The sequence below is a fragment of the Psammomys obesus genome, unplaced genomic scaffold, assembly GCF_907164565.1.
Source record: "Psammomys obesus unplaced genomic scaffold, mPsaObe1.curated_primary_1811, whole genome shotgun sequence".
NCBI classification, from domain to species: Eukaryota; Metazoa; Chordata; class Mammalia; order Rodentia; family Muridae; genus Psammomys; species Psammomys obesus.
In genome coordinates, this window is record NW_026592586.1 from 1,433,486 (window position 1) to 1,458,867 (window position 25,382).

The 25,382-nt window shown below is 45.2% G+C and overlaps 2 protein-coding genes across 5 annotated transcripts in view; one reads left to right on the forward strand and one right to left on the reverse strand.

The window, feature by feature from the left end:
- The window catches only part of Gpld1 (glycosylphosphatidylinositol specific phospholipase D1), a 46,874-nt gene extending 34,592 nt beyond the window's left edge, over positions 1-12,282 (forward strand). For 2 of the 3 annotated variants that reach the window (XM_055614485.1, XM_055614487.1), the window contains exons 16-26: positions 324-434; positions 942-1,016; positions 1,112-1,268; positions 2,298-2,439; positions 3,890-3,995; positions 4,070-4,163; positions 5,445-5,624; positions 6,086-6,246; positions 8,221-8,247; positions 8,342-8,392; positions 11,524-12,282. In XM_055614485.1, coding sequence (XP_055470460.1) covers positions 324-434; positions 942-1,016; positions 1,112-1,268; positions 2,298-2,439; positions 3,890-3,995; positions 4,070-4,163; positions 5,445-5,624; positions 6,086-6,246; positions 8,221-8,247; positions 8,342-8,392; positions 11,524-11,610 — 1,191 coding nt within the window. In that variant the 3' untranslated portion in view covers positions 11,611-12,282. Of the gene's footprint in view, positions 1-323; positions 435-941; positions 1,017-1,111; positions 1,269-2,297; positions 2,440-3,889; positions 3,996-4,069; positions 4,164-5,444; positions 5,625-6,085; positions 6,247-8,220; positions 8,248-8,341; positions 8,393-11,523 lie in introns of those variants that run through there. The other variant, XM_055614488.1, reaches the window with a different exon arrangement.
- Mrs2 (magnesium transporter MRS2) overlaps positions 9,347-25,382 on the reverse strand; it is a 22,418-nt gene continuing 6,382 nt past the window's right edge. Inside the window, exons 6-11 of one of the 2 annotated variants that reach the window (XM_055614491.1) lie at positions 24,331-24,446; positions 21,542-21,658; positions 19,808-19,960; positions 18,965-19,082; positions 16,725-16,838; positions 9,347-16,219 (exon numbers count right to left, since the gene is read on the reverse strand). In XM_055614491.1, the coding sequence (XP_055470466.1) occupies positions 16,109-16,219; positions 16,725-16,838; positions 18,965-19,082; positions 19,808-19,960; positions 21,542-21,658; positions 24,331-24,446 (729 nt within the window). In that variant the 3' untranslated portion in view covers positions 9,347-16,108. Of the gene's footprint in view, positions 16,220-16,724; positions 16,839-18,964; positions 19,083-19,807; positions 19,961-21,541; positions 21,659-24,330; positions 24,462-25,382 lie in introns of both variants that reach the window. The other variant, XM_055614490.1, reaches the window with a different exon arrangement.

The following is a 25,382-nucleotide window of genomic DNA, read 5'->3' on the forward strand; positions in this document are numbered from 1 at the left end:
ACACACACACACACACACACACACACACACACACACACACACACACAGGCATAACTGTCGGTTCAGTTGGAGCATACCCAAAACCATTTCTACAAACCTAGAGCTCCTAAGAACTTACTGCTTTCTTGTATTTTAGCTTCTCAAGATAGACAGTCTTGCCCAAAGTCCCCCTAAGACAGAGCTACCCAGATGTGTCCCAGACGTGGCTACAAAGCACTGAGGTTTTGGGCTAGGCCTGTGGGCAGTAGGTGGGGGCCTAGGCTCTCCGTGCTGGGAGTCTGAAGCCCATGCCTAGCCCCAAGAAGTAACTTGTGTTTCCTTAGCCTTCAGGTCGCTTTGGCTCAGCTTTGGTCGTGCTGGACTTCAACAAGGACGGGCTGCCCGACCTGGCCGTGGGCGCTCCCTCTGTGGGCTCAGGGCAGCTCACCTACAATGTAAGGCAGAGGTGGGGGGCAGGGCTGGGGAGCAGTGTGCCTGGCAGGAAGGTGACAGGAACCGAGAGGAAAAGCTGGCTGGGTCAGGTCCTTTGCAGAGCATGGCAGTGACTACAGACTGGAAGGCAGGGATAACAATGGCTTTTTTTTTTTTTCCCCTTGCTTTGGGGCCTCTCTTAAGTCTCATGGAAATGAAGGTTTAAAAGAGACATAGGTAGGCATGGTGATACATGCCAATCATCCCTGCCAGAATGCTGAAGGAGTATTGCCATGAGTTCAAGGCCAGCCTGGCCTGCATAGTGAGTTCCAGGCCAGTATGGAGTGAACACATAGCAAAACCTGTGTTAAACAAACAGCAAGGATAAACAGTTTCCAGGCTGGAAACACAGCAGTTTCCAGGCTGTGTTTCTGGGCATAGCACATCCCCTCTGCTTTGCTGTCATTTAGGGCTTACTGTTCTTGGTACCATGAACGCATTATGGTTTGTTGCCGTTCGTGCTTGTCTAGGGCTCAGTGTATGTCTACTATGGCTCCCAGCAAGGAAGGCTGTCTTCTTCCCCCAGCATCACCATCTCCTGCAAGGTACGTTCCTGCCTTGTGTTGGGGCCTCACTCAGGTGCTGCCCCACGGCCTGGGGGTCTCACAGGTTGTGCTTTCTTTCCTATTTTCCTCCCCAGGACACCTACTGTAACTTGGGCTGGACCCTCCTAGCAGCAGATGCAGATGGAGACGGCCAGCCCGATCTGGTGATCAGCTCACCTTTCGCACCAGGTGGAGGGAAGCAGAGAGGGATTGTGGCTGCCTTTTATTCACGCCCCAGACAGAGTGACAAAGGTAGAAGCTGGTGTGTGTGTGTGTGTGGGGGAGGGCAGAGGTCACAGCCTGACTGTGGCTGCTATGGCATCTTTGCATTTCTGGGCCTGTGTCCTTTTCCTGACTGTGCTATAATGTCACTTGCTAACGGACGGGCTGATAGAGGCACTGGCAAAAGATGGGGAAAGAAACGCCAGTGGGGGCAGGTGAGATGGCTCAGCGGGTAAGCGGCCTGCTGCTAAGCCTGACAACCTGAGCTTGATCTGCAGGATCCATATGGTAGAGAGAGAGAACGGACTCCCAGGGAAATGTTGTTCTTTGACCTCCGCATGCAGTTCATGTCATGTGGGTGCTAGAACACACACACACACACACACACACACACACACACACACACACACACCTACCCCCACAGACATACACAATAAATAAATGTTTAATAAATAATAATCACTGAGTATACAAAAAGTCACCTGGTTTCTTGATCCAGATACAAAGGGGACATGAGGTTATTTCAGCTTTGAAGAGTAAAATACAAGCAGTATAAAAGCTGAGGACCAAAGCCATCCCGTTTTTCCGAGGGCTCTGAGAAGGGCTTTTCTAAATAGTCTCCTCACCCTTTGAAAATGAGCTCCAGATACACACTTCTTGTCTGAAGTGTGATATCTACTTCTAATGCTGGGGTCCTGGGATCCATATATAACAAACAGGTTCTGGCAAAATCTCAGGGGTGACCTGGTTCTCATATGTTCATTATCAAGCTTCAGCCCTTCTATTCCAGGGCCTCCCTCAATAAAGGGAATAGGTACCGCTCATTCATTCATGTAGGGTTTTATACTACTCAGGCTAGCCTCGAACTACATCCAGCCAAGGAAGACCTTGAACTCCTGATCCTTCTGTCTTCACATCCTAAGTTCTGAGATTATAGATTTGTGCCACCATGCCTACAGCACACCTTTTCTGTTTGTTTGTTTTTTTCACGTTTATGTATTGGGGCTGGGTTTCACTGATTGACGATTGGTTGGTTGGTTGATGGACGGTTTTCTTTAGAAACACTGACTGTGGAGGAAGCTGACTGGAAGGTGAGCGGTGAAGAGGACTTCGCTTGGTTTGGATACTCCCTTCATGGGGTCACAGTGGCAAACAGAACCCTGCTGCTGGTTGGGAGCCCAACCTGGAAGAATGTCAGCAGGTCAGTGTTGGGATCTGGGGAAACAAAACACACAGGGCAGGTGCCAGCTATGGTGGGACTTCATTAAGTGTGGGGTGCAAAGAAAGGGGTGAATGGTTGTTGCCCTTAGAAGGAGTATCTTCAGCCCTGGGAGGAGGCCGCAGACTTTTCATCATAGAGGCTGCAGCTCGTAAGTTCACTGGCTTGCAGGAACCGCCAAAACAAGTTCCTCAGCTGAATTGTTTAAACACAGAAATATTTCATTTTACTGTTCTGGAAGCTGGTAGTCCTAGCTCAAAGTGTGGGCAGGGTTCTGCCTCTGTTTGGCTTATTGATAGCCATCTTCTTTCTGTCTTTGTGAAGTCATCTCTGCAAGACAACAGCAGCCCTTTCCGAAGAAAATAAGACAGTTTATTTTTTTTCAAAATCTTTGTATACACGGGCCCCCAGAAGCCAGAAAAGGGAGTCGAATTCCCCTGTAACTGAAGTTACAGCCAATTGTAAGCCATCATGTGGGTGCTGGGAATCAAACCTGGGTCCCCTGGAGGAGCAACCAGTTCTCTAAACGGCTGAGCCATCTCTCCAGCTCCAGAAATGGTTTATTCTTGAGCCAACAATGAGTGACTAGGTGCAGGAACACAGATTCAGGTTGCTCAAATAACATGTTTCAATGCAGAAATTGTTTCACAAAATTATTTTACAGAAAAAAAAAATAAGAAGCCAACTCATTTTCCCCCCAAATAATCTGGTGAAAACAAAACAAAACAAAACCAGTTAGGTGGCTACAGAAACCAAAGAATCTTTGCTGGCTTCAGAGGTTCTCTGACGACATCCTTAGCCTCTGAGTTGGTGGGAGATAGTCGTCAGACATGGAGATGGTCAGTGAGTGGAAGCCTAATAGCTAATAGGGAACTACAGAAAGCCCAAGGCCACTTGACTCTGTATCTGCAGCACTAAAACAATCTGGAAGGCAAGTCAATCATTCGGCCCCATAGTGACCAACGAGAGTGGATTTCCCAACTTCCACCATGAGAACGTCACGTCCCCCTGTTTTATCTGTGTACTGATCTGTTCTTACAAGGACTAAGTCATATCTGATTATTGCTCTCCTTAGTGTTCGCCTCACTCGGTGACCCTCTGTCTGTAATAGTCTGATGCTGAAGTACTGGCTGTCAGGACTCCCGCTTAGGGACACCAGCAGTGGGGTGGGCAGAGAGTGTGATTCCACCGCTGGTAGCCGGCATCCCTCCTATTGCTGGCGTAGGGAGGTAGAAAGGTCGATGCAAGCGAGCCTGGGAGTCTCCATGTCAGGGAGATTAACTTCGTAGGAGCCAGTGCCCGAAGTTCAGGGGCGCAGGACAGAGCCCAAGGGTGTATGGCAGGCTGAGGCTCAGCTCTTTTCCCGGACACTGAACCCCCCTCCCCCCGGAACAGCGCCCTCACTTGCCACTGACCATCATGTTCTCTCCAGGATGGCACGCTCAAGCCACAGGAACCATGAGAAAAACAGCCTGGGAAGGGTGTATGGCTACTTTCCCCCAAACCGCCAGAGTGCAGTCACTGTCTCAGGAGATAAGGTACTGACGCCTCCCTCTCCAAGGCATGCTGCGGTGACCCTGGCTGAGCAGTAACGATCAGTTGTTCCTTGCAGGCGATGGGAAAGCTGGGTACCTCCCTGTCAAGTGGCCATGTGAGGGTGAATGGGACCCTGACACAAGTGCTGCTGGTTGGAGCCCCTACTCACGGTAGGTCACCCACATTCCACAAGGCCCCTTGATCATACTGCCTCCACAGAAAGTCATGGGAACTTGTCAGGAACAAGTGGACTTAGGTATTCTCTGTTAAAAAAAAAAATCATGAATAGCAAGTTGTGTGTCTTTGGAGTAGCTGTTTAACCTCTCTGAACTTCTACATCATCACCTACAAAAGAGCTATGGTATCTATTTCAGAAGTTGTTGACAATGATGCAGGACCGTGAGTTTAAAGCTCCCCTGCTACTGACCCCAGAGCTAGAGAAGAGATGTTCTGTTTTGTTTCTGGTTTTGTTACTGAGACCCTATTTAGCCCAGGCTCACCAGAGGCTTGGGATTGATTCTGCTGGTTCCCACTCCTATAGGCCGAGCAGAGGCAGGAGGATTGGCAGGTCAAGGCCAGACTCTGCTATATAATGAGTCTAAGAGTATCCTGGGCTACATGAGACTCTCGGCAAACAAACACCCCCAAATTATGGGATTGATGGATGATGACTCAGCAGTTAAGAGCCCTGGCTGCTCTTCTAACTCCCGTATCATTGGCTCACAGTTGCCTGTAACTCCAAGGCCTCCAATGCCACCTTCTGGCGGCTGTGCATCCAAGACACACATATACAGAATAAATATTCAAAAAGCTTAACTTACATTTTTAAACATTTACATTATTTATTATTATTATTTTGGAATTTTAGTTTTGGGGTAGTCAAGTCCTTTAATAATGCTGGCCGCTTGAAGTGTGGAGGGGTGGGGTAGAAGATCTACCAGCAAGTTCCTCATATAGTTTGCATTCTTAACTGAAAAAGTAAGCATGTTTCTATGTCAAATGTTCTTCAAAAATATAATTGTTCATATATATATATATTACATTTTTTCTCATTCTACCAGCTAGCTATCCTTTGAGGGAAACACTTCTGTGCCATTTGACATTGTCCTGAAGGAGGGGCTGAGCCTTAGGCACAGAAACCAGAGCTGGGGAAATTCTGGGCTAATTTCCTGATGCCATGGGCACTTCAGGGAGAGTCCCAAACTAGAGCAGCCAGTGTGCCCCGAGACCCTCCCTGCTTAGTGCCACCCTATTTTTCAGAATGTCTGCCTGCTGTAAGAGGGGAAGAGACTTGTAAGTGTGTTTCTGGCAAGGGCTTGGCTGCGTGGTCACTGGGGACAAGATAGTGTGAGAACACGCTGCACTTGAAGGACACATGCCTGAGGCACACGTGGGACACGGGTGGGATCCTTCACTCTTATGATGCCAGGAGGCCCTGTGGCTTGTTTCAGATGACGTGTCTAAAATGGCATTCCTAACCATGACCCTGCACCAGGGAGGAGCCACTCGGATGTACAAGCTAGACCCTGAGAATACACAGCCCACCCTGCTCAGCACCTTCAGCGGAGACCGGCGCTTTTCTCGGTTTGGTAGCGTTCTACACCTGACCGACCTGGATGACGATGGCTTAGGTATGGTTGGGATTAGTGACTTTAGCTAATGTTAACTCTCTTTATCATCAATGTGTCCCAGTTAGATGGGCAAGGTTCTGCCCTCTGATGGACAGTGCAGTGGCCCAAGGGACTTTTTTTTTTTTAAATACGAAGTCTCACATAGTTCAGGTTTGCGTTCAACTCCTCATGCAGCCACGGCTGGTTCTCAACTACTGATCCTACTGCATTCATCTCCCAAGTGCTGGCACTACACAGGGCTTCTGATAGACCCAAACTTAGATGCACAAGAGCTAGCTGCACTTCCGGAAGTGAGGGAGTCACCAGGTTCACTACCGATTGGTGACAGTGGGAAACAGAGGCCTTTACTTGCCTCTGGGGGCAGCCATGCTGATTACTTGTGGGAGGTAGGGTCAGGATCCAGAGGTGGAGGAAGCAGGGCTGATAGGGTCTAATGCCTCCTTCTGCTTTTTCGTTAACAGATGAAATCATCATGGCCGCCCCGCTGAGGATAACAGACGTCACTTCCGGACTGCTTGGGGGAGAAGACGGGCGAGTGTACATTTATAACGGCAAGGATACCGCCCTGGGTGACATGACAGGCAAATGCAAGTCCTGGTTGTCTCCATGCCCAGAGGAGAAGGTAAGGGGGAGGTCCTGTGCTTAGTCATCGGCCAGGAGCGTGCTGCCTATGTGCTTCCAGCTGTGCTGCTGGCCTCTGAGGGTGGAGCCAGGTAGACTTGATCCTTGTTCACAGCTGGCCATGGCCTGACCAGGTGCCCAGGGCAGATGGCTAAAAGCAGGTTCTGGCCACACTGGAGTCCCACGAACACCTGCAGCCTGTTTCTCATTTATTGCTTTGTGTTACTCCTTTCTCTAATGGGTTTCCATGTGTTGTTAAGCATTTAGCTTGGCCGCTATTGTTATTATTAATTAGTATTATTATTTTTCTTAAATGTAAAAAGGTGTGGTGCCTTTGATGCCTTTGATCCCAGCACCCAGGATGCAGAGACATTTGGGTCTCTGTGAGTTTGAGGCCAGCCTGGTCTATTGTAGTGGGTTCTCGGTCAGGGCTACAAAGTGAAACCCTGTCTCAAAAACAAACAAAGATTATTTTTTAAACTGCAAAATGAATGAGTTTAGTGTGGAAAATGTAGGCAATATAGAAACACAAAGGTGAGCATTAAAACTAGCCCACTTAAGACATCTACTCTCCAGAGCTTCCCCTGTTGGCCAGAGCGTATTCTAGAAATGTTGCTACTGTGGGCTTGGGGGTGGAGGCAGGGTCTTGCTATGAAGGGCATTCTGGCCCGGAACTCGTCACAGTCCTCCTGCCTCTCCTTTGCGAGTGCAGGTGTTACAGGCTAGCAGTGCCATGTCCTATTTAGTGTGCACACAATAGGCGCTGTGAGCAGATGAAGCCCCATCAAGGCTATGAAGCCACTTGATGCTAATGACAAAACCCTGAAGACAGAGGGCTTTCGTTCAGGTCACACTGCGAATGGCAGCCAGGGACCAGAGCTAAGACCTGTCTCTAAAACTGGTTAAACCATGTGATCACATTATGCCTGATTTCGTTCACAATTTTTAACTTGATTTTATTTTTTTAAGGTAGAGTCCAGGCTGGCCTGAAACTCCTGATTTTAATAAAACAGTAGGCAAGTTGAGCATCCCCAGCATAGAATCTGGGATGCTGCAGAAGCAGACTTGAGATCTGACATGATGTTGCAAGTGGAAATTCTAAAGTGGGAGATAGGTCTCATGTACAAAATCGTTAGCATACCGTATAGAACTGTCAGGCTACGGGCCTGATAATATCTTCTGTTCAGTGTCAGGCCCATCCCTTGGCGATCTCACTATGTATCTGTAGATACTTCACAATCAGAAAGATCCCAAATCCAAACTTCTGGACACAGGCATTCTGGACAAGGAGAACATGAGAACATGGTTGGGCCCATGAGGGGGCTCAGTGTGTAAAGGTGCCTGCTGCCAATCCTGAGCGCCTAGGACCCACATGGGAGAGAACCCACTCCCAGAAGTTGCCCTCTGACTTCCACATGTCTTGGCACATGTGTATGCACAGACAACACAAATAATAAAATATTTAAAAAATGAAAACAAAAACCCGATAGCACTTTATGGAAAAAAAAAAAGTAGTATTGTTTTCTAGAGGAGTCTGGATATGGTGGTAACAGCTGTCATCCTAGCACCCCAGACATAGAGGCAGGGGGATCAGTAATTCAAGGACAGCCTTGGCTATACAGTGAGTTTGTGGCCAGCCTGGATTACATGAGGTCCTGCTGAGATGGGGTGGGCTTCTATTATCTGCCAACTCTTTTATCTTGGGATAAGCCCATTTAACTGACCTTCCTGAAGAGGTGCTCACTGGTCACATTGGCTGATTCTATTCTAGGCCACGGGGCAAACATTCCGTGTAAATGATTTCATATAATGGGTTCCGTTTTAGAATCTAAGCTCCTGTAAATAGGATTTCTAGAGTTGAAGGGCACACTTGTAAGACTCTGGGAATGCTGAAATGTGAGCATGAAGCTGCGAGACTGGCTCAGAGCTCTGCATCAGTGATCACATTAACAGTCTCCCACTGCTTTCTTTCCAGGCACAGCACGTACTAATTTCTCCCGAGGTAAGTACCCGCAAAGGTCTGACCTGCCCCCCTGCCCCCGAGCCCCTTGCACTTACTTCAGCTGCTGAGCAACCATGGTGTGTATGTTTTATAGGCCAGTTCAAGGTTTGGGAGCTCGCTGGCCTCTGTGCGCTCCAAGGAAAGGGTGAGTACAGGACCGGCGCTTTGACACCAGGTCTGACAATCTCTTCTTAAATTGTAGAAAAGAAAGGAACACATGAATGTACCTCCAATACTTTCTAAGTGCTCGCCCCTCAACTCTTCACCAGGGCTTAGCAGAAGACAGCCTGTGGGCCAGTTATATTTGACTTTCTAAATAGTTGAAATAAGACAAAAACAAACAAACAAAAAACCAAAGAGTATTTCCTGACATGAAACTGTTATGAATTTCGAATTTCTGGGTCCACAACCCAAGGGTGTTGGTTTTGCGGTGCTAGGGACCTAGCCTGGCACTCTGCACGTGCTCACTCGTTCTTGACCTGTCTATGGCTGTCAACACACCGCGACTGCAGCTTCTGAGACTGACTTCTCACCTAGCTTAAGGTCTCATGTGGCCCTTTAGGTCATGTCTGCTCATCATTTGCCATGACATTGTCCAGACTGGCGGTTTTCAACGTTTATCTGTTTTGTGTGTGTTACATGTGCGTTCATGTGCCGCAGTACTCTTCGGGTGGCCAGAGAACTTTGGTTCTATCTTCCCACCATTTGGGTCCTAGAGACTGAACTCCGGCTGTCTCCGGCTGGGCAGCAGCCTGATGAGTGGCATCCTGGCTGCCCTGCCAAGTCTTTCAATGAGTCTATAGCAGTGGTTCTCAACCTTTCAAATGCTGCAGCCCTTTAACACAGTTCCTCACGTTTTCAACCATAAGATGATTTTTGTTGCTACATCGTAACTTTAGTTTGCTACTGTCATGAATTGTAATGTAAATATCTGTATTTTTCTGATGGTGTTAGGCGACCCTTGAGAAAGGATCATTCAATCCCCAAAGGGGTCACAACCCACAGGTTGAGAACTGCTGGTCTAGACACACACATACACAGCATGGTGCACTTTTGTTTACCTTCACCTCCTTTCACATAAGGACACAGAACCACTTAACACTTTCCAATAGTTACACAATACTTTATTTTCTGGCCATTCCATAATTCCATTCAATTACATTCTCATCTTTATGTTATTTCCATTTTTTAAAACTATTACAGACAATGCTGTAGTGAGCATTCTTGCACCTGGATTTTTACATGATTGTGCAAATGTCCTTTTAGGTGAGAAACATAGCAGTGGGACTGCTAAAGCGCACACATTTAATATTACATTTTAATAAATACAGATTTAAGAAATTTCCCTTAATATATACTACTAAAGAGTTAGGTGTGGTAGCTCGTGCCTGTAATCATAGCACATGGGACTCTGAGGTAGGAGTTTGGGGCCAGCCTGGGACTCAAGAGTTCCAAGTTAGCCTGGGTTAGAGTGAGACCCTCCCTCAAAACAAAGGAAATCAAACTAAGCCACTAAACCATTCATTTACTTTAGGATTTGGTATTGTACAACTGTCCTAGGCTATAAAACACAGACAGGATGGTCACAGCTCTTGAAAAACACAGGGAGGGTAGGTCTGTGATGGGCACAGGACTAAATGTTAGGAGCAGAGCGAGCAGGAATCTCAAGGGTGGGACCTTAGGTATGTAAAGACAGCAATCTGGTAAGGCTTGGGGGGGGGGGAGCTGAGGACATAGGTCCTGCTGGGAAGAGTCAGTGAAACCGCCCTCTGGTGGTCAACAGTTCTCACCAACACCAATGAGCCTGATACGAGTTTAGGGTTAAGAAAGAGCAGTTATTAAGCTTACGAAAGGATTCTCCAAAGGATACACTTGGCTTTTACTTAGAATTTTGTGCATTTTCAAAAAATTAGACAATATCAAGACACTGACCAAGGGCAGTGGTGATAAAGGCAAGCTGAAAGTACTGTACAGTTGATTCCAGGCTGTGCAAGTCTGCAAGTTAACCTTTCTAACTAGCTCACCTGTGTCGCCGTTAACATCCCTCACTTTCCCAACTCACGTCCAACTCAGGGCATTACAGCTCAGTGAGTATACAACATCAGGGCGGCCTTCCTCTGAGACCTGCGTTAGGATGCTCAGACACGCTTCCTTCCTGGGACACATGAACCTTGTGGAACCTGCAGCCTGGAGACTTACCTAAGCAACACTGCCACTGTCACTGTGCGTCTTCCTCAAGCCTGCCCATGTCAGCGGGTGATCACTGGGCATCTGCGAGTAGATGGGACGGTGGGACACGGCCTACAGTACCATTTACAACTTAGGTGGAATAAATGTAGCTGAGACCTTTGACATCAGTGCACAATGACACAGGACTAAGGACAGTGCTCTCTTTGCTGGCCATGTCCAGGAGGTCTTGTAGAACCTATGGGCCTTGAGACAACACTAAGATGGTTAGACTAGGGAGATGGCAAGCAGCCAGGAAGGGTTAACTCTAGGGAGGAGTATGGTTTGATGAGGAAATGGAAAGGAGACTTAGAATGTAGCCCAAGTAAAAGCACATTTAGTAAATTAGTTACATAAATAAGAGAAGAGAGGAAGAAATTATCATTTTGTTAACTGAAAAGATAAACTTTCTCTTTCGTTGACACTGCAGTATTAAGTGCCAGTAAGGACTCCACCTGGAATCTGTCAAACAGTAAGGCCTCAATACAATGCCACTACTATCATCCATTTCGGAGTTGTTAGTGTTAAAATGAAACCAAGATAAATGTCATAGCCTGCTGCCTAAAGTGCTAACAGCCAGCATGATCAGCCATATTTCACTTACCAGCAATGATCTAAAATTACTTTCAGCAATTACCAAAAATCCAATTTAACTGCTAACTGTGAAGATGTTGCCACTGCTAAAGTATTTCACAACCTGCAGCAGGTTTTGAAGGTAACTCTGAAGGTGGGCCTGAGAATATCTTAGGCAGCAGCACTGCTGCCTGAAGGGAGCCCTGTCACTGCAGATTCCTGCTCTACACTCTCAAAAAAAGGTTCTTCAATAAGCACACACTTACAGATTTCCCCCTTGTTATGTACAAGAGGGAGGGGCTGGGGTTGTTTGGAACTTACAGATCTGAAAAAGTGGGGTCTAATTAAAGAGAAAGAAGCACAAGTCGGGGCTTTGGGGTTTGGCCAGCATTGCTTTCCTATGCATTCAAAGCACGGTATGATTTCTGCTTTAGAGCGGAAATGTCATAAGTGCTGCCTGTATTGTGTCCTCCACAGAACCAAGTGGTTGTCGCTGCTGGAAGGAGTTCTTGGGGAGGCCGGCTCTCTGGGGCACTTCATGTCTACAGCCTCAGCTCAGACTGAAGATGTCACTCCACTCTTTTATTCAGCCCCTCTCTCTCGGGCCAAGTCAGTTCCAGGCTGGACAAAACAGTCCTCCAGTGTTTCCACGGTGAAGCCTGACAGAAGTGGGACTCCTGGCATAGACATTCTGACAGCCCGACTACCTGGAGATAAAGTCAGCTATGTGTCTATGTGTCTATGGGGACGATGGGGAGCAGTAGGCACTTTGAGGTCATGTGCTCTCTAAAGCTCTTTTGAGCCTGCTGCCTGTGCTTGGGACTTTAATAACTCATCTCTTCTTCTTCTGGAATGCCTCTCTCTCCTACCTAGAAAGGGTGTAGTTAGCTCTTACGACTCTAGACAATTGCTCCTGTAAAAATCCTTGCTAATGGTGGTTAGTCTTATTTGGATCTTAAATGTGCCCCAAATCTCCTATGTTGAAGGCTTGGTCCCCAGCTAAAAGAGGGTGGAAACTTTGGAGTGGGACCTTGTTGGAAGAAGTTATGCCATTGGGGTGTACCAGGACCCCACGTCCTTCTCTGCCTCTCTGCTTCCCAGTGCTGAAATGAGCCGCATTCCTCTGCCATGATGTACTGCTTCTTCCCCAGCCCCGAAGCAACAAGGAGCTTACATGCACCCTGGAGCTTATATGGCTGAAACTGTGAGCCAAAATAAACATTTCCCTCTTTTTGAGCTGTTTCTTTTGGATATTTTGTCAAATTGGTGGCACAGAGTACAATGAAAGCAATGTGCAAGGAATAGAGAAAGGCATGGGGGAAGGGCATCCCCCACACACTGGTCCTTCCTCAGTGAGGATTTCTGTTCTCACATTTTATACAGTGAAGAGCAACTACAGAAACTAAATTTTGTTGAGCTATCTCATGCCTCAATCAAGCCTGTGGCGCTGGCTGTTCCAACACAAGATGAACCTCACTACTGTGGTTTTAAGTCTTACAGAGTGTTGTGGTGGTAGGCTGCCAGCTCCATCAACAGAGTGCAAAAAGGAGTGGTGTGGCCTGAGCCCAGGGTGACTAGAAGGGACCAGCAAAGAACCCAGGGGGAAGTGGCTTCACTTGTTCTTGGTCTATTCTTTAGGGTGGCGTCTGTGTGCCAGCCCCACAGTGTGGCTTCAGGAGAAATATGCCAGCACTTTTACCTGCAAACAGTAACTGGCTGGTTCTGTGTCAGCTGAGGCAGATACTGTTCCTTCTGAGCCTGGGAAATGCTATCAAAAAACAAAAGGAAATGGGTGACAAGCTCCACTCAGAGAGAGATCTCTCTGCAGAGAGAATGAGGGAGACCAAGGAGAAGAAACTCCACTGAGAAGACTCACAGGGGAGAAAGGAGGACAGGACGTAAACGCTCACCCACAGACTAGCTGCTGTGTGTACTGTGCCCCCTAAGGCACAGGAAGAAGCACACAAGGACATTTGCTTTTCTTGTGGTAGGAACTGGCAGTTCAACTTATCAAAAGATCACTGCGAGCAAAAGGGTTTTGGCACAATGCTAGCAAATCAGCAAATGTAAGCGCTCAGCAGGAAGGGCCTCCTCACACCCCGGGCTGATACGCTAGCCCCAAAGTGCCAGTGCTTTTGCTCCAATAATTGACAAGAGTCCGTCTAAATGTGGCCACAGAATTTATCTTTAGCTCGATCTCTGAACATATCATGTAGCAGGCACCAGTTAAAGAAAGCTGAAAGCTTATAGATATCAAACCCATCTTCAAGTTGAAAGGATACTTAAAATATTGACTCCTCTGTGAGAAAGTAAATGCTACACCTATTTTTGAAGGACAATGTGAAGAATATGGAAAAACCCGATATATAAAAAATTAGCATATGACAGTCTGAATACTACCCACCACAGGTGGCTTACAGTCTTCCAACAAGGACTAACGGTTCGAGAAGCAGCCCTACACAGCCCTACAATGCTTAGTAACACAGATGGAGCAAACTAAAGCGGCAACCCCGTGCGACTGTTTAACCTGGTGATCTTTACCTCAAGACTCCAACAGACATTCACATATTGCTTCTCCGTATTTCTCTGTACATTTTCAAGGCTTCAAGATGGGAATAACTTTATGTCTTATCCTCAGACAATGAAGTTAGGATGATAGTTTTGGAGTAGAGCTCAGGGCTCTAGACCCCATTCCAATCCCTCCATTAGATCACCTCTCTGGACATTACTGAAGTTATCACACTAAAGTTCAAATGTTGCTTCACTGCTGTCATTCCAAGAAATAAAGTTTTGCACAGCTCCTGGACCTGCCACATGGCCTGTCAGTGGGAGCTGTTTAGTGCATACTCCAGTCTGTTGTTAAGGACAAAGCGAGGAGGGATCATTTCATAGGATGACCTCTGCTTGGTCCACACTGGCTCAGAGGCTCTGAACATAAGAGCAGACTGTCAAAAGTATCACACATCCTTGGTCATGCTCAAAGTGGGATGTGACTGCTTGTTCATTCATAAAACTAAGTGTTTTTTACATTTTGTACAACATTTCCTTTAAGTAGCATTTACAACAATTACAACATTTCCTTTAAGTAGCAGTTTCACTTGAAAATCCTTATTGATCTTACGACCTTTAAAAATTTTACAAATTACCAGTTCTGTTCTTTTATCTGAGTAGTTACATTTTGTCCCTCTGCTATGAGGGACATAACTAATCAAGACAATTACTTTATTCAAGCTCATAAACTAACAGAACATGGGAAAATAAGATTCAATCCTGTCTGACCTGTGGTCAAATGGACTCCAATTCTACATGTATCTCAGTTCAGCAAAATCTAAGACATCATAGCTTAACTGACCACAGCAGCAGAATGCTCTTTGGTGTGCTGTGAAATCCAGGCATCATCAAAGATGATCTTGGACGCTATCAAAGAATTCAGCTGCTACAGTTTCCATAAAGTCACATTCCAACATCTCACCCAGAGATGCAAAGGGGCCACTCTCAGTTGGAACACCAGGCCAGCTCAGCTGCTCTGGACCAGCTTCTCACAGCCCCACACAGGAGGGGAGCTTACTTGTAACTTTCTGTTTTCTACTGGAGTAACATTTTTTTATTCCTGTCACTAAATTACCCAGTAAATAGACCTGACATTCTTGTGGGATACTATTAGGGCAATCAGCGCCCGTCCTCTGGGGTGGGTGTACTTCTTCATTATTCCTACTCTGCAGGCTGAGAGTTGCTCTAGCCTTACTACAATCTTAAGAAGGGTATTACTTTGGGAAGCACATTTTTTAATGTTCTAGCATACAACTGAATGAAACCTCCAGAAAATACACAAAGGCAGGCTGCACAGGTATCAGGATGACAGCTCTCAGACTGACAGGTATCAGCAATGTGGCTATTCACTATGTACTGCTAGAGGGTTGATCCATGTGGGAAGCACTCGACCAGGGAGCAGCACTCCCAGCCCCATTTCATTTGGCGTTTGAGAAACTTTACATCATCCAGGCGGGCCTGGAACTCACTCTATCACCTCCACTGGCCTAGAACTTACTCTGTAGCCCAGGCTGGCCTCAAACTCTCCATAATCTTCCTGCTGCAGCCTTCAAGGACTGGAGTCCAGGTGATGGACCAACCACGTCTGCTATAACATTTTTTTAAACAAGAGTTTTAAAAAAGAGCTTCCGATTGGGGAGAACACGCTTCCACAATTCTTACATCAGCTATCCTCTAGTTTGATAAGCCCCTCTGCTAAGTTTGAAAGGTAGGCAAACAAATCAGTTGGCTGTATACATTTTTTTTGGGGGGGGGGGTAGCATGACAATCTCTTAAATCAGGCAATGATCAAAACAGCTATAAAATTGAGAGTAAACACTTCCAGCTTCCCAAGGTTCTATTTATAACCAATTAAAGAAAAATAGAAAAATTTTAGCTATAAAATTGTAAGAGAATAAATACTTTCTTTCAACTTTACTTCCCAGGGTTCTATTTATAACCAATCAATGAAAAATAGTAACAATCTTGAGTAACTGGAATCCAGATATGCTGACATTAAATTAAACTTTCTTTTATCTAATAAATAAAAAGAGAGCAAATACCTGAAAATAAAGTTCTATCAAGGACTGACATTCCAGGGTTTGCTGCAAGGATGACAGATCTGCCAGCTTTCTACCCTGAGTCAGAAGATGATAGGCACGTGACTCCCTGTGTGAGGGACTGCGGCCATAAGCGCAGGAACAATGGGCTCTGCCGGGTTCCTCGGCTCCTTCAGCACAGAGCTGGACTCTTCTTGATATGTATAATGGCACTGAATCTAGATAAGTGTATCTCACAATAAATCAATCCATACTTTAAAAAACCCATAAAAACAGTATTCAAGGTTGCTTGGCCACAGATTTTGGCCTTTTACAAAGAAAGCACTTTGTGTCAGGGAATTCCAAAGATGCCATCAAGTTTTAGTATTGTGAATGCCACAGTATTTTCAGTTAGACTTAAACACAGTTGTCTTTTTCCCCAGAAAGTAGTAACAGTGTCAGATGTATAAAACTCTTTGTCTGCCAGGCTGCTGTTAGCGGCTTGCCAGGACAGTCCTGCTTGCTCCAAGTCCTTCTGGCCTGAGGCTGTTTTTCACTTCCATCCTTCTATCTGCCAGAAGGGTCTTTTTAGGTAAGGAGGCCATCTAAATAGAGTAGGAAACGGGTTTCAGTTCGTGTTTTTCTTGGAAGCCACTAAGCAGATGATAAGGGAGGACTAAGCAGGTCAGTGCCCTTGCACTGGCCCCAGTGGTCCTGACTCTACGTACAAGGGAGGAAAGGAGGTGCGGTTCCCACATGCTCATGGAGCAAGTTAGTATTAGAGCGCTGCTGCGTTTCAGCATGGCTATGGGAAAGCCCTGCAGAGTGACGAGCATCTGTCAGTGTTCTGACACAAAGTTGCCAGTGTTCTACACAAAGCAAGTCATTTCCAACTCACTTGCTGTGTTGGACACTGCTAAGCATCTCACCTCACTTAACTTTCCAAGCCCTACGAAGCACACAGTGCTGACTGGGTTAACACAAGGGAAAGCAAGGAGAACTTGCTCAGGGTTATAACGTCTGTGACAAAGCCTGGAACCTAAGCTGCCTGATACTAGGCCCAGGACTGCACAGAACCCAGCAGTGCTGCTGTGAGACCCCAGTCCATACCACAGGGGGCAAAGGAGTTTCCAGCTGTCTTCCAAGGAATGAAAGCAACCTCCTCCAGATGAGGCCACTTCCCATAAACATAATTCCTGTAACCAGCCAAAACACACGATGGTCCTGAAAGAAAAAAAAAAAAAAAAAAGAGTTTATTCCAATCACAAAAGGTTAGGCTCCTCATAAACAAACTCTCCTCCAGAGTTAAAAGGAGCCTTCCCATCATCACAAGAGCTTATCCACAGAAAGCAGCTAGGAACTAGGCCTACAGCAAGGCCCAAAGACCAGGACCAGGGCAGAGTCACTCCTCAGTCTCTTCATAGCTGGGTTCCTCTGTACCAAGGACTGTGCATAATGCAACTATCAGAAAATGTTGCAAAGCCAAGGCTTTGCTACCTAGGCTGGCTCTAAATTCCTGGGCTCTGGACAGCCCACTGCTCTACCCTACTGAAGATGAGTCTACAGGTGTGCACCCTCATACCTGGATCAGAAAGGAAGTTAAACAAAATAAAATCCACTTTTCTTTTTGGGAGGGTGGGGGGAACAGGCCTTCAGAAAGAATATTAGAGTTAAGCTTAAAACAGAGTTAGCTTACAGGTTAGTTAATAGGATAACTAACTTACTGGTTATCCCAATTCAACTCCTTGAAACCAAGACATGTTTCAGTTTACGGATTTACAATATTGATTGGGAAAATAAGAAAGGAAGCACCATTCTTACATTAATTACTCTGTTTTACAAACTTGCCTACTAACTTTAAAGGCAGGAATAGAGATTAACTATATACGTTTTCTCTTGGTGGGGGCATGCGACATAACAATGTCATTTTCTTTTGGAGTCTAAAGACGAAACATATTTCACATCACCTAATATATTAGTCCAATTCATACAGTACTTTTAGTGTACACACATCTTGACCGAGACCACAACAAACCAGCTATGGGATTTTCTACTGTCAACGTAGTGACTGGTCCTCAAAACATTTATATTTATGATAAATTCTGTATTTCCCATTTTTAGGATTCTACCAGCATAGGGACACAAGTGTGACTCTTAACAAAAGTTAAGACCGAGAGGTAAATAGGAGTGAACTAGGCAGTCTAAATAGGAGTGAACTAGGCAGTCTAAAAAGCTGGGAGGTGAGGGGAGCTCTGTGGAGCCAGCATTTCTGAGAAGTGACCAGGACACAGCTAAGGCGAAGGCAGGGGAAGAGAATAGATATCTACAGATTGGGAGGTCTGGATTCATTCTGAGGCTGCTCAGAAGCACTGGAAAACCTTTACGCAGAAGTTTGAGACAATGAGTCTTTTAAAGACACTTTTTACAAATGTGTGGTAGTCTAAGAGATGATATTGGTTAGCTTACAGTGACAGTCATGGAAACAATGAACTACATAGGACATAGGGTGAAAGAGCGAAGTGTCAATTGCAAATTCAATCATTGCTAGAAACCTTGTAAGACTTCCCCTGCAAATGCCAGGCTATCATGGAATTAGGAACCCTGGTGTCCAGTGCTCTGTTAATATGGAAAGGTACGAGGGCTGAATGGAAAGCATTTATCTTTGTGTTGAAATCCTCTTGTTTTATAGATCTGCAACTTACTTAACTCTTCTGAGCCTCTATTTTCTCATCTACAAAATAGGAGAGATACGGTTATGTCATAGAGATGTGATGACTATATCAAACAAGCCCTATGTATGTGAATTCCCAGGTACAGGGCCAGATACACAGAACTAACAATAAAACTCTCATTATCATTGCCTCACAGGGTGGTGGCTGTGTTAGTCAGCATCCCATGTATACTTACATGTTCCAGGCAATAAAGCACTGTAGGCTACAGTCATAGCTATTCACAGGGGTCAACAGTAACTGCCTGAATTCTAAGTGACTTATATCATATGTTGTAGCTCTTTATTGGAATATGCTGATGTGGCAGCTAATCTTGTCAACCTGACTAGAGTAATGCAGGAGTCAGGTCTGTGAGGGTATTTCCAGAGAGGGAGAGTCACCTGCTTCTTGACTGTGGACCATCGGACTCTGCTACCTTTTCTTTCCTACCAGAGTGGACTGTAACTTCTTTTTGTGAGCCGAAGTAAACCTTTTGTTCTGTATGTTGCCTATGACAGATATTTCTCATAACAGTGAGAAAGGTTACTACAGTATATCATACTTCAAAAAAAAAAAAAATCTAATCATCTAAACAGTAAAAATATAAAATCGTGTAAATTATTTAAAGAATTGCATTCTCACCTCTTCAAGGGAAGATTCCAAATTCATTCCAAAAGCAACTCCCATTAGTCCAAAGAGTGAAAGAGAGAAGGTTCCCATGGTCAGTTGGAGATTTAATCTCATCATCACATTGCGATGGCTGGAGAGAAAACAACCAACTCAGACCAGGAAACACCTAAATCCAGCAAAACAGAGTGAAGGCCCTATGGGTCACTTTCTTCCTTCAAAACTCCTGTGATGGCTAATACTGTAACTTGACGGGTTGGAATCACCATAAAAACAGTTCTCTTTGGGCTGGAGAGACGGCTCAGTGGTTAAGAGCACTGCCTGCTCTTCCAAAGGTCCTAAGTTCAATTCCCAGCAACCACATGATGGCTCATAACCATATAATGACATTTGGTGTCCTCTTCTGGTATGTAAGCATACAGGCAGACAGAACATTGTACACATAATAAATCTTTAAAAAACAAAAACAAACAAACAAATCTCTTAACTGAGGTGGAAAGAGAGCAACATAGGTGGCACCATTTCCTGGATGGGGACCTGGATAGGATAAGAGGAGAAAGTGAGCTGAGCGCCAGTGTTTACCTCACTCTGGTTTCTGACTGGGACGTGTGACCAGCTACTTCAAGTTTCTGCCCCATGACTTCCTTGTCACAACAGAGTATACCCTCAAACTGTGAATCCAAATAACCCAGCATTCCTTCAGCTGCTTCAGCCAGGGTTAGGTAACTAATAAAGCCCATCACAGATGGCTCACAGATGTGATGGTGTGACTTCTTCCAAAACAACATTTTATTAAAAAGTGCTTTACAGGATTAGACATAACCCCAGCCCTCCCCATCTTCTGCAGAGTAGCCTCACCTGTCTAGATTGATGAAGATGATGCTCTGTGAGTCATCGATCAGAACCCGAAGCTCCCGAGCCTCATTAGAAAGGTCCTCAGCTAACCGGTAGTAGTTTTCAAGCAGCAGTTCCATCTCCTCCGCATGGTCAATCCCAGTGCTGCTCTTCTCACTTCAATTCACAGTTACCACAGTTAAAACCCAAGAATGTGCAACACACACCGATCCCTAACTTCAGCTGCCAGTCAGAAAGTTAGCCTCATCTGATCTGTTGTGACTGCATCCAACTGGTGAGAAGCTATGTCAACTGATCCTAAGCATGATGCACTTAGCCCAGTTAGCATCACTGGGCTCCATGGCCCCAATCCAAAAGACTCATGCAAGTACATGCCACATGACTGGAAAATATAAGTATCAATATTGGTAAGAAGTGCAAATCCTGGACCACTATGAAGAACAAGAAAATGCAGACAAACTGAAAAAGAGTACTTCCTAGGGCTGGAGAGACAGCTCAGTGGTCAAGGATTAAGGCTCTTCCAGATAATCTGGATTTGATTTCTAGGACCCACATGGTAGTTCATGACCACATGTAACTCCAGTTCTGGAAGGTCTGATGCCCTCTTCTGGAGTCTGTGGGTACCACACATATAAGTGGTGCACACACATGCATGCTGGCAAAACAGTGGGACACATTAAAAGGAGCATTTCCCTTTGAATACAATCAAGTCAGTAGTAGCTGATTTCTCCTCTCTCTGGATAGTGAAGACTAACTGCTGGTATCTGCTTCCCCAAACACATCCTGTGAATACTGTCTAGTTCTAGCCTGTCTGGATGTCCTGGCTCTGACTGTGGTCTGAGGCTGTGATGCACTAGAAGGCACTACCTTTCCTGCAGGACAGATTTGGGAAATGTGAATTGCATTGAGCCCTAATATATCTACTCTGGCATGTTTGTACAATTAAAGAATTTATTTATTATAGTGTTTGTGGTGTGTGTGAGTGTGCATCACGGTGCAGATGTGGAGGTGAGAGGACAACTGTGCAGTAGTTGGTATCCTCCTTTCACTTCTACATGGACCTCAGGGACCTAACTCAGGTTGGCAGGCTTGCACAAGCACTTTCACCTGCTGAACCATCTCACTAGCCTCTTTCCTTACTTTCTGGCTAATGAAGAGCACGAGTACTTAACAACCGTGCCACTGCAGAAGACAGTGCATTTCTCTACAGGCTTTGGGCCCTCTACTGGAGAATTAGACTAAAGTCTCCAGTAACTTTTAAGTGCATCATCTAGTATTATAGATCAGACAGTGAGTTTCACACTCCTGTTTCTTGGACCTGCTTTATGACACATAGCAGTGACTATGCTCCATTACAGCTGTTTCTAAAAAGCAAATAATTTCTAGGCTTATAAATCAGAAAACGTTTTTAAGCTGTGCATTTTTAATAGACAAGGCTTGCAGAATCTAGTCCACACTGCCTGGCCCATCCTCTTTTCCTCTACCATGCAGCTGCTGCCTTTTGCTCCTTAGGGAACTTATTTCATTGTGCATATATTGCTTAGTGATCCATCCCTTGAAGATAGCTGTGATATGTTAATGTTCTCTTTAGCCCAGCAGCTGAAATGCAATGTGCACTCAATGCAGCCTCACTTAGCTGGGACACAAGACAGTGTCTAGAGAGGAAAAACATCAATTCTCTGTTTTAGAAAAACACAGGCTCAGCTGAAGGAAGAAACAACACAAAGCTATACTTACAAGACCTGTGGATCACTCCACTTGGTGAGACAGAGTTCTTCCAGCATCTCCTCCTCATCCAAGAGCTCCAAAATGGACTCTTTGAAAATCTTAATGTCTGTTTCTAACTCAGAGAGACTGCAAGAATAGTTACACAGCAGGGATCAGCAGCATAAATGAGCAACATTTCATTGTAAGAGCAGTGTAGAGGGCATCTTATAAGCAAACCACCTACCGCTCAAATGTACACTGGTGAGAAGAACATTTCAGTAATTATGCAAATTAACCATTCCCAAACCCAAACATACTAGTAAATTAGCCATCGACACAGCTCTATATAAACTTTGGTAGCTTTCAAGTGATGTCACTCTAGAGACTTAAAGGTTAAGTAAGGCAAAATGCTTGGACATTTACCCTTAGCTAAGGACTCTGCAATGAACTAGATCAGAAGGTAGCTGAAGAGGTGCATTGAGGTTTACAGAAGTAGGATACAGGTAAGAAAAATAGGCCAGAAAAGCCAAAGGAATCCTATGGGGCATATGTCAGGAAGAGGTTACAGTGAGGTTCATAATCTTGCTTATGAGATACATTTGGGGAGGGGACAGATCATTTGGTTTTATGTATGGTTCTGAAGGTTTAATCAAGGGCCTTGTTCAGGGCACGCAAGGGTGCTGTCAGATTACTTATCAGTCCCCTACCCCTTTTTGAGGAGGGTATCATTCTATAGCCTTGGCTGGCCTCAAACTTAGGGCAACCCCCTGCCTTAGACTGGTGGATACTGGGATTACATGTGGGCACAATACCCAGCTTTGAGCGTTCTTTTAAAAAATTTATATTTATGTGTGCTTGTGTGTATCAATGACACATGTGTATACGTGCCTATCGAGGGTAGAGTGCTGGCTTCCAAGAGCTGGACTTGCAGAGGTTGTGGGCCACCAGATATGGGTGCTGGGGATAAAACTCAGGTCCTCTGAAAAAGTACATTAATCCCTGAACCATCTTTCCAACCTGGAGCTTGGATTATTTTAACCGGTTAAAATTTTAACTGGGGATAGATGGCCGAGCAGTTCAGATCACTGTCTGTCTTGCAGAAGACCCAAGTTTGGTTCCCAGCACCCATATGAGAGCTCATAATCATCTATAACTCCAATTCCAAAGTACCCAATATCTTCTCATCTCCCTGGGCATCAGGCACACATGGTGCTCATACATATATGCAGGCAAAACACTCATCCACACAAAATAAATATGGTATATATTTAAAACTAGGGCCAGTAGGGAGGCTCAAGAAGGTCAAGGTGCCTGTTGCCAAGCCTGATGACCTATGTTCAATATGTGAGATTTACATGGTAGGAGAGAACCAATTTCAACAAGCTGTCTTGACTTCCACACATGTGCATGTATCCCCCCTCCAACATTCACAAATGCATATACACAAAACAAAATTTTAAGAAACACTAAAAAAAATTGTTTTGGCTTTCTGAGATGGTGAGATGCTCAGCAGGCAAAGGTACTTATCATCAAACCTAACCACCTGAGTTAACTTGTGTCATAGTTTAAATATATATACCCTGAGATTTGCACTCCCCAACTTTCTTTGAAAAATTAAATTAGATGCCATGATTGTGGCTGTGGCTAAGTGGTAGAGTGCTTGCCTGGTGTCTATGAGGGCCTGGGTTTCGTCCTCAGCACCACAGAAAAAAATATTAAAAAAACCTAACAGTTAAAATTTGACGTGAGGGGGAGAAGTGTGATTGCTGGAGAGATGGCTCAGTGGTTAAGGACACATACTGATGTCCCAGAGAACCCAAGTTTGGTTGTCAGCACTTAAAAAAGGTGAGGGTGTGTGTGCAAAAGGATTGTGGGGGGAGGCGCCCTTAACCACTAAGCCATCTCTCTAGAAATCACACTTTTCCCCGTAACGTGGTGCTGCGGGCTGCACCCACGGTCTCATATACAACAGGTAAGCACTCTACCCCTGAGCCACAGCCACAGCCCATAACTTTCAAGGAAAGTTGGGCAGTACAAATTTCAGAGTATATTTATTTAAATTATGACACAAATTTATTAAAACAGAACTTGTAAATTCTTGGATAGATTATTATATTAGAAAATGAACATGGACCTTAGAGTGGGGAGTAAGTGAATTTGAATGTAGATCAATGAATCTGCTATCAAAATGAAGATAGCATCAACTACTGAACAAGATGACAGATGGACGTTAAGCAATGTTTTGTGCAAGAACTTTCTGATTAATATTAGATTGTGTGCTTGTTTTAGTTCAATCTTCCATCTATACCACTTAAGAACTTTCTGATTAATATTAGATTGTGTGCTTGTTTTAGTTCAATCTTCCATCTATACCACTTAAAAAAAAAAACACATTATTTTCATTATGAAAACTAAATCCCAGCACTGAGGGGGCTAAGGCAGGAGAATGTAGCACATCCAAGCTTCCCTGAGTTCAAGGTCAGACTGGGATATGTAATAAAGTATGTCTCATCCTCCCTGGAATGCCCACCACACACAAAAAAAAAAAGGAAAAAGAGGAGATGGAGGAGGAGAAAGAAAAGGAAGAAGTGGAGGAAGAAGAGGAGGAGGAGAAGGAGGAAGAGGAGAAGAAAGAAGGAAGGAGGAAGAAGATGAGGAGGAGGAGGAGGAAGACAATACGGTGAGGACCCTGTAGAAAGCTGTTGCTCACACTAACTTCACACGTGAATTTGCGTTAGCCAGCTCTCTGCAGACATCAACAGAAGAGAAGCTGAAGGACCTGTTTCCCTCTCCCAGTTTGACCAGCTACACATACTCACCTCTTGCCGTTTTGGAGTAGGACATGCAGTTTGCTCCTGTCCACAGAAGAATGCTTGGGGTCCACTAATGCATCTAGGGTCTCAAGGATCAGTGGCTGCAGGATGTTAAGCTTCCCCTGAAGGGTGTTGATCTAGATAACAACATGGCCTTTCATAAGAATTAAAACAACCTTTTTAGAACTTAGGATCAGTGAAGCCTCTGATTAAACACAGACATTTGTATTAGCCAAAAACACTGACAGCACTTCAGAAGACGGCCCCTGCTGGAACACCTATTTGTAGATGACTCGAAAGCTACACCTCCTGTGTTAGAAGAGCAACAAGTAATACTGCCACCAGGTTCAGAATGAACTCTCATAGCAGTCTTCCACCATAGACAGCTGCTATGAAAGGACCAGGGAATATTTTGTTAAAACAAAAATCTGACATCCTGGGGATTGCAGATACTCCGTGGTTAGGAGCACCTGCAGCTCTTTCAGAGGACTAGAATTTGGCTGCCAACAGCCCATGTCAGGCAGCTTACAACTGTCTCTAACTCCTGCTCTGGCCTCTGCTAGCATGTACACACACGTGCACGCACACAGCTACACAAACATATACAATAAATATAAAATAAACCTTAAATTCCATGTCAACGCATGCACCTCACATTGGTAACAGCTATGTTTCCTATAAACAGAACACAGTTCAAAACTGCTATGGACTACGGCAGTTTAGGAACTGAAACTTGGGCTGGAGATGTATGTCAGGTGGCAGAGCTTGCCTAGCATGCATGAAGTCCTGGGTCTGACCCACAGCACTGAACACACGGGACACACTGTCATATGCCTGAACCCTTGGGAGGTAGAAGAAAACTGAAGCTTAACTTGGACTTTAAAGACACATCACAGCTGTGCATGGTGGCACACACCAGTAAAACTAGCACTCAGAGAAACAGAGACAGGAGGATCTCTATGAATTCCAAGGCCAGCCTGGTCAAACTACACAGAGGAAACCTGTCCCAAAACACACACACACACACACACACACACACACACACACACACACACACA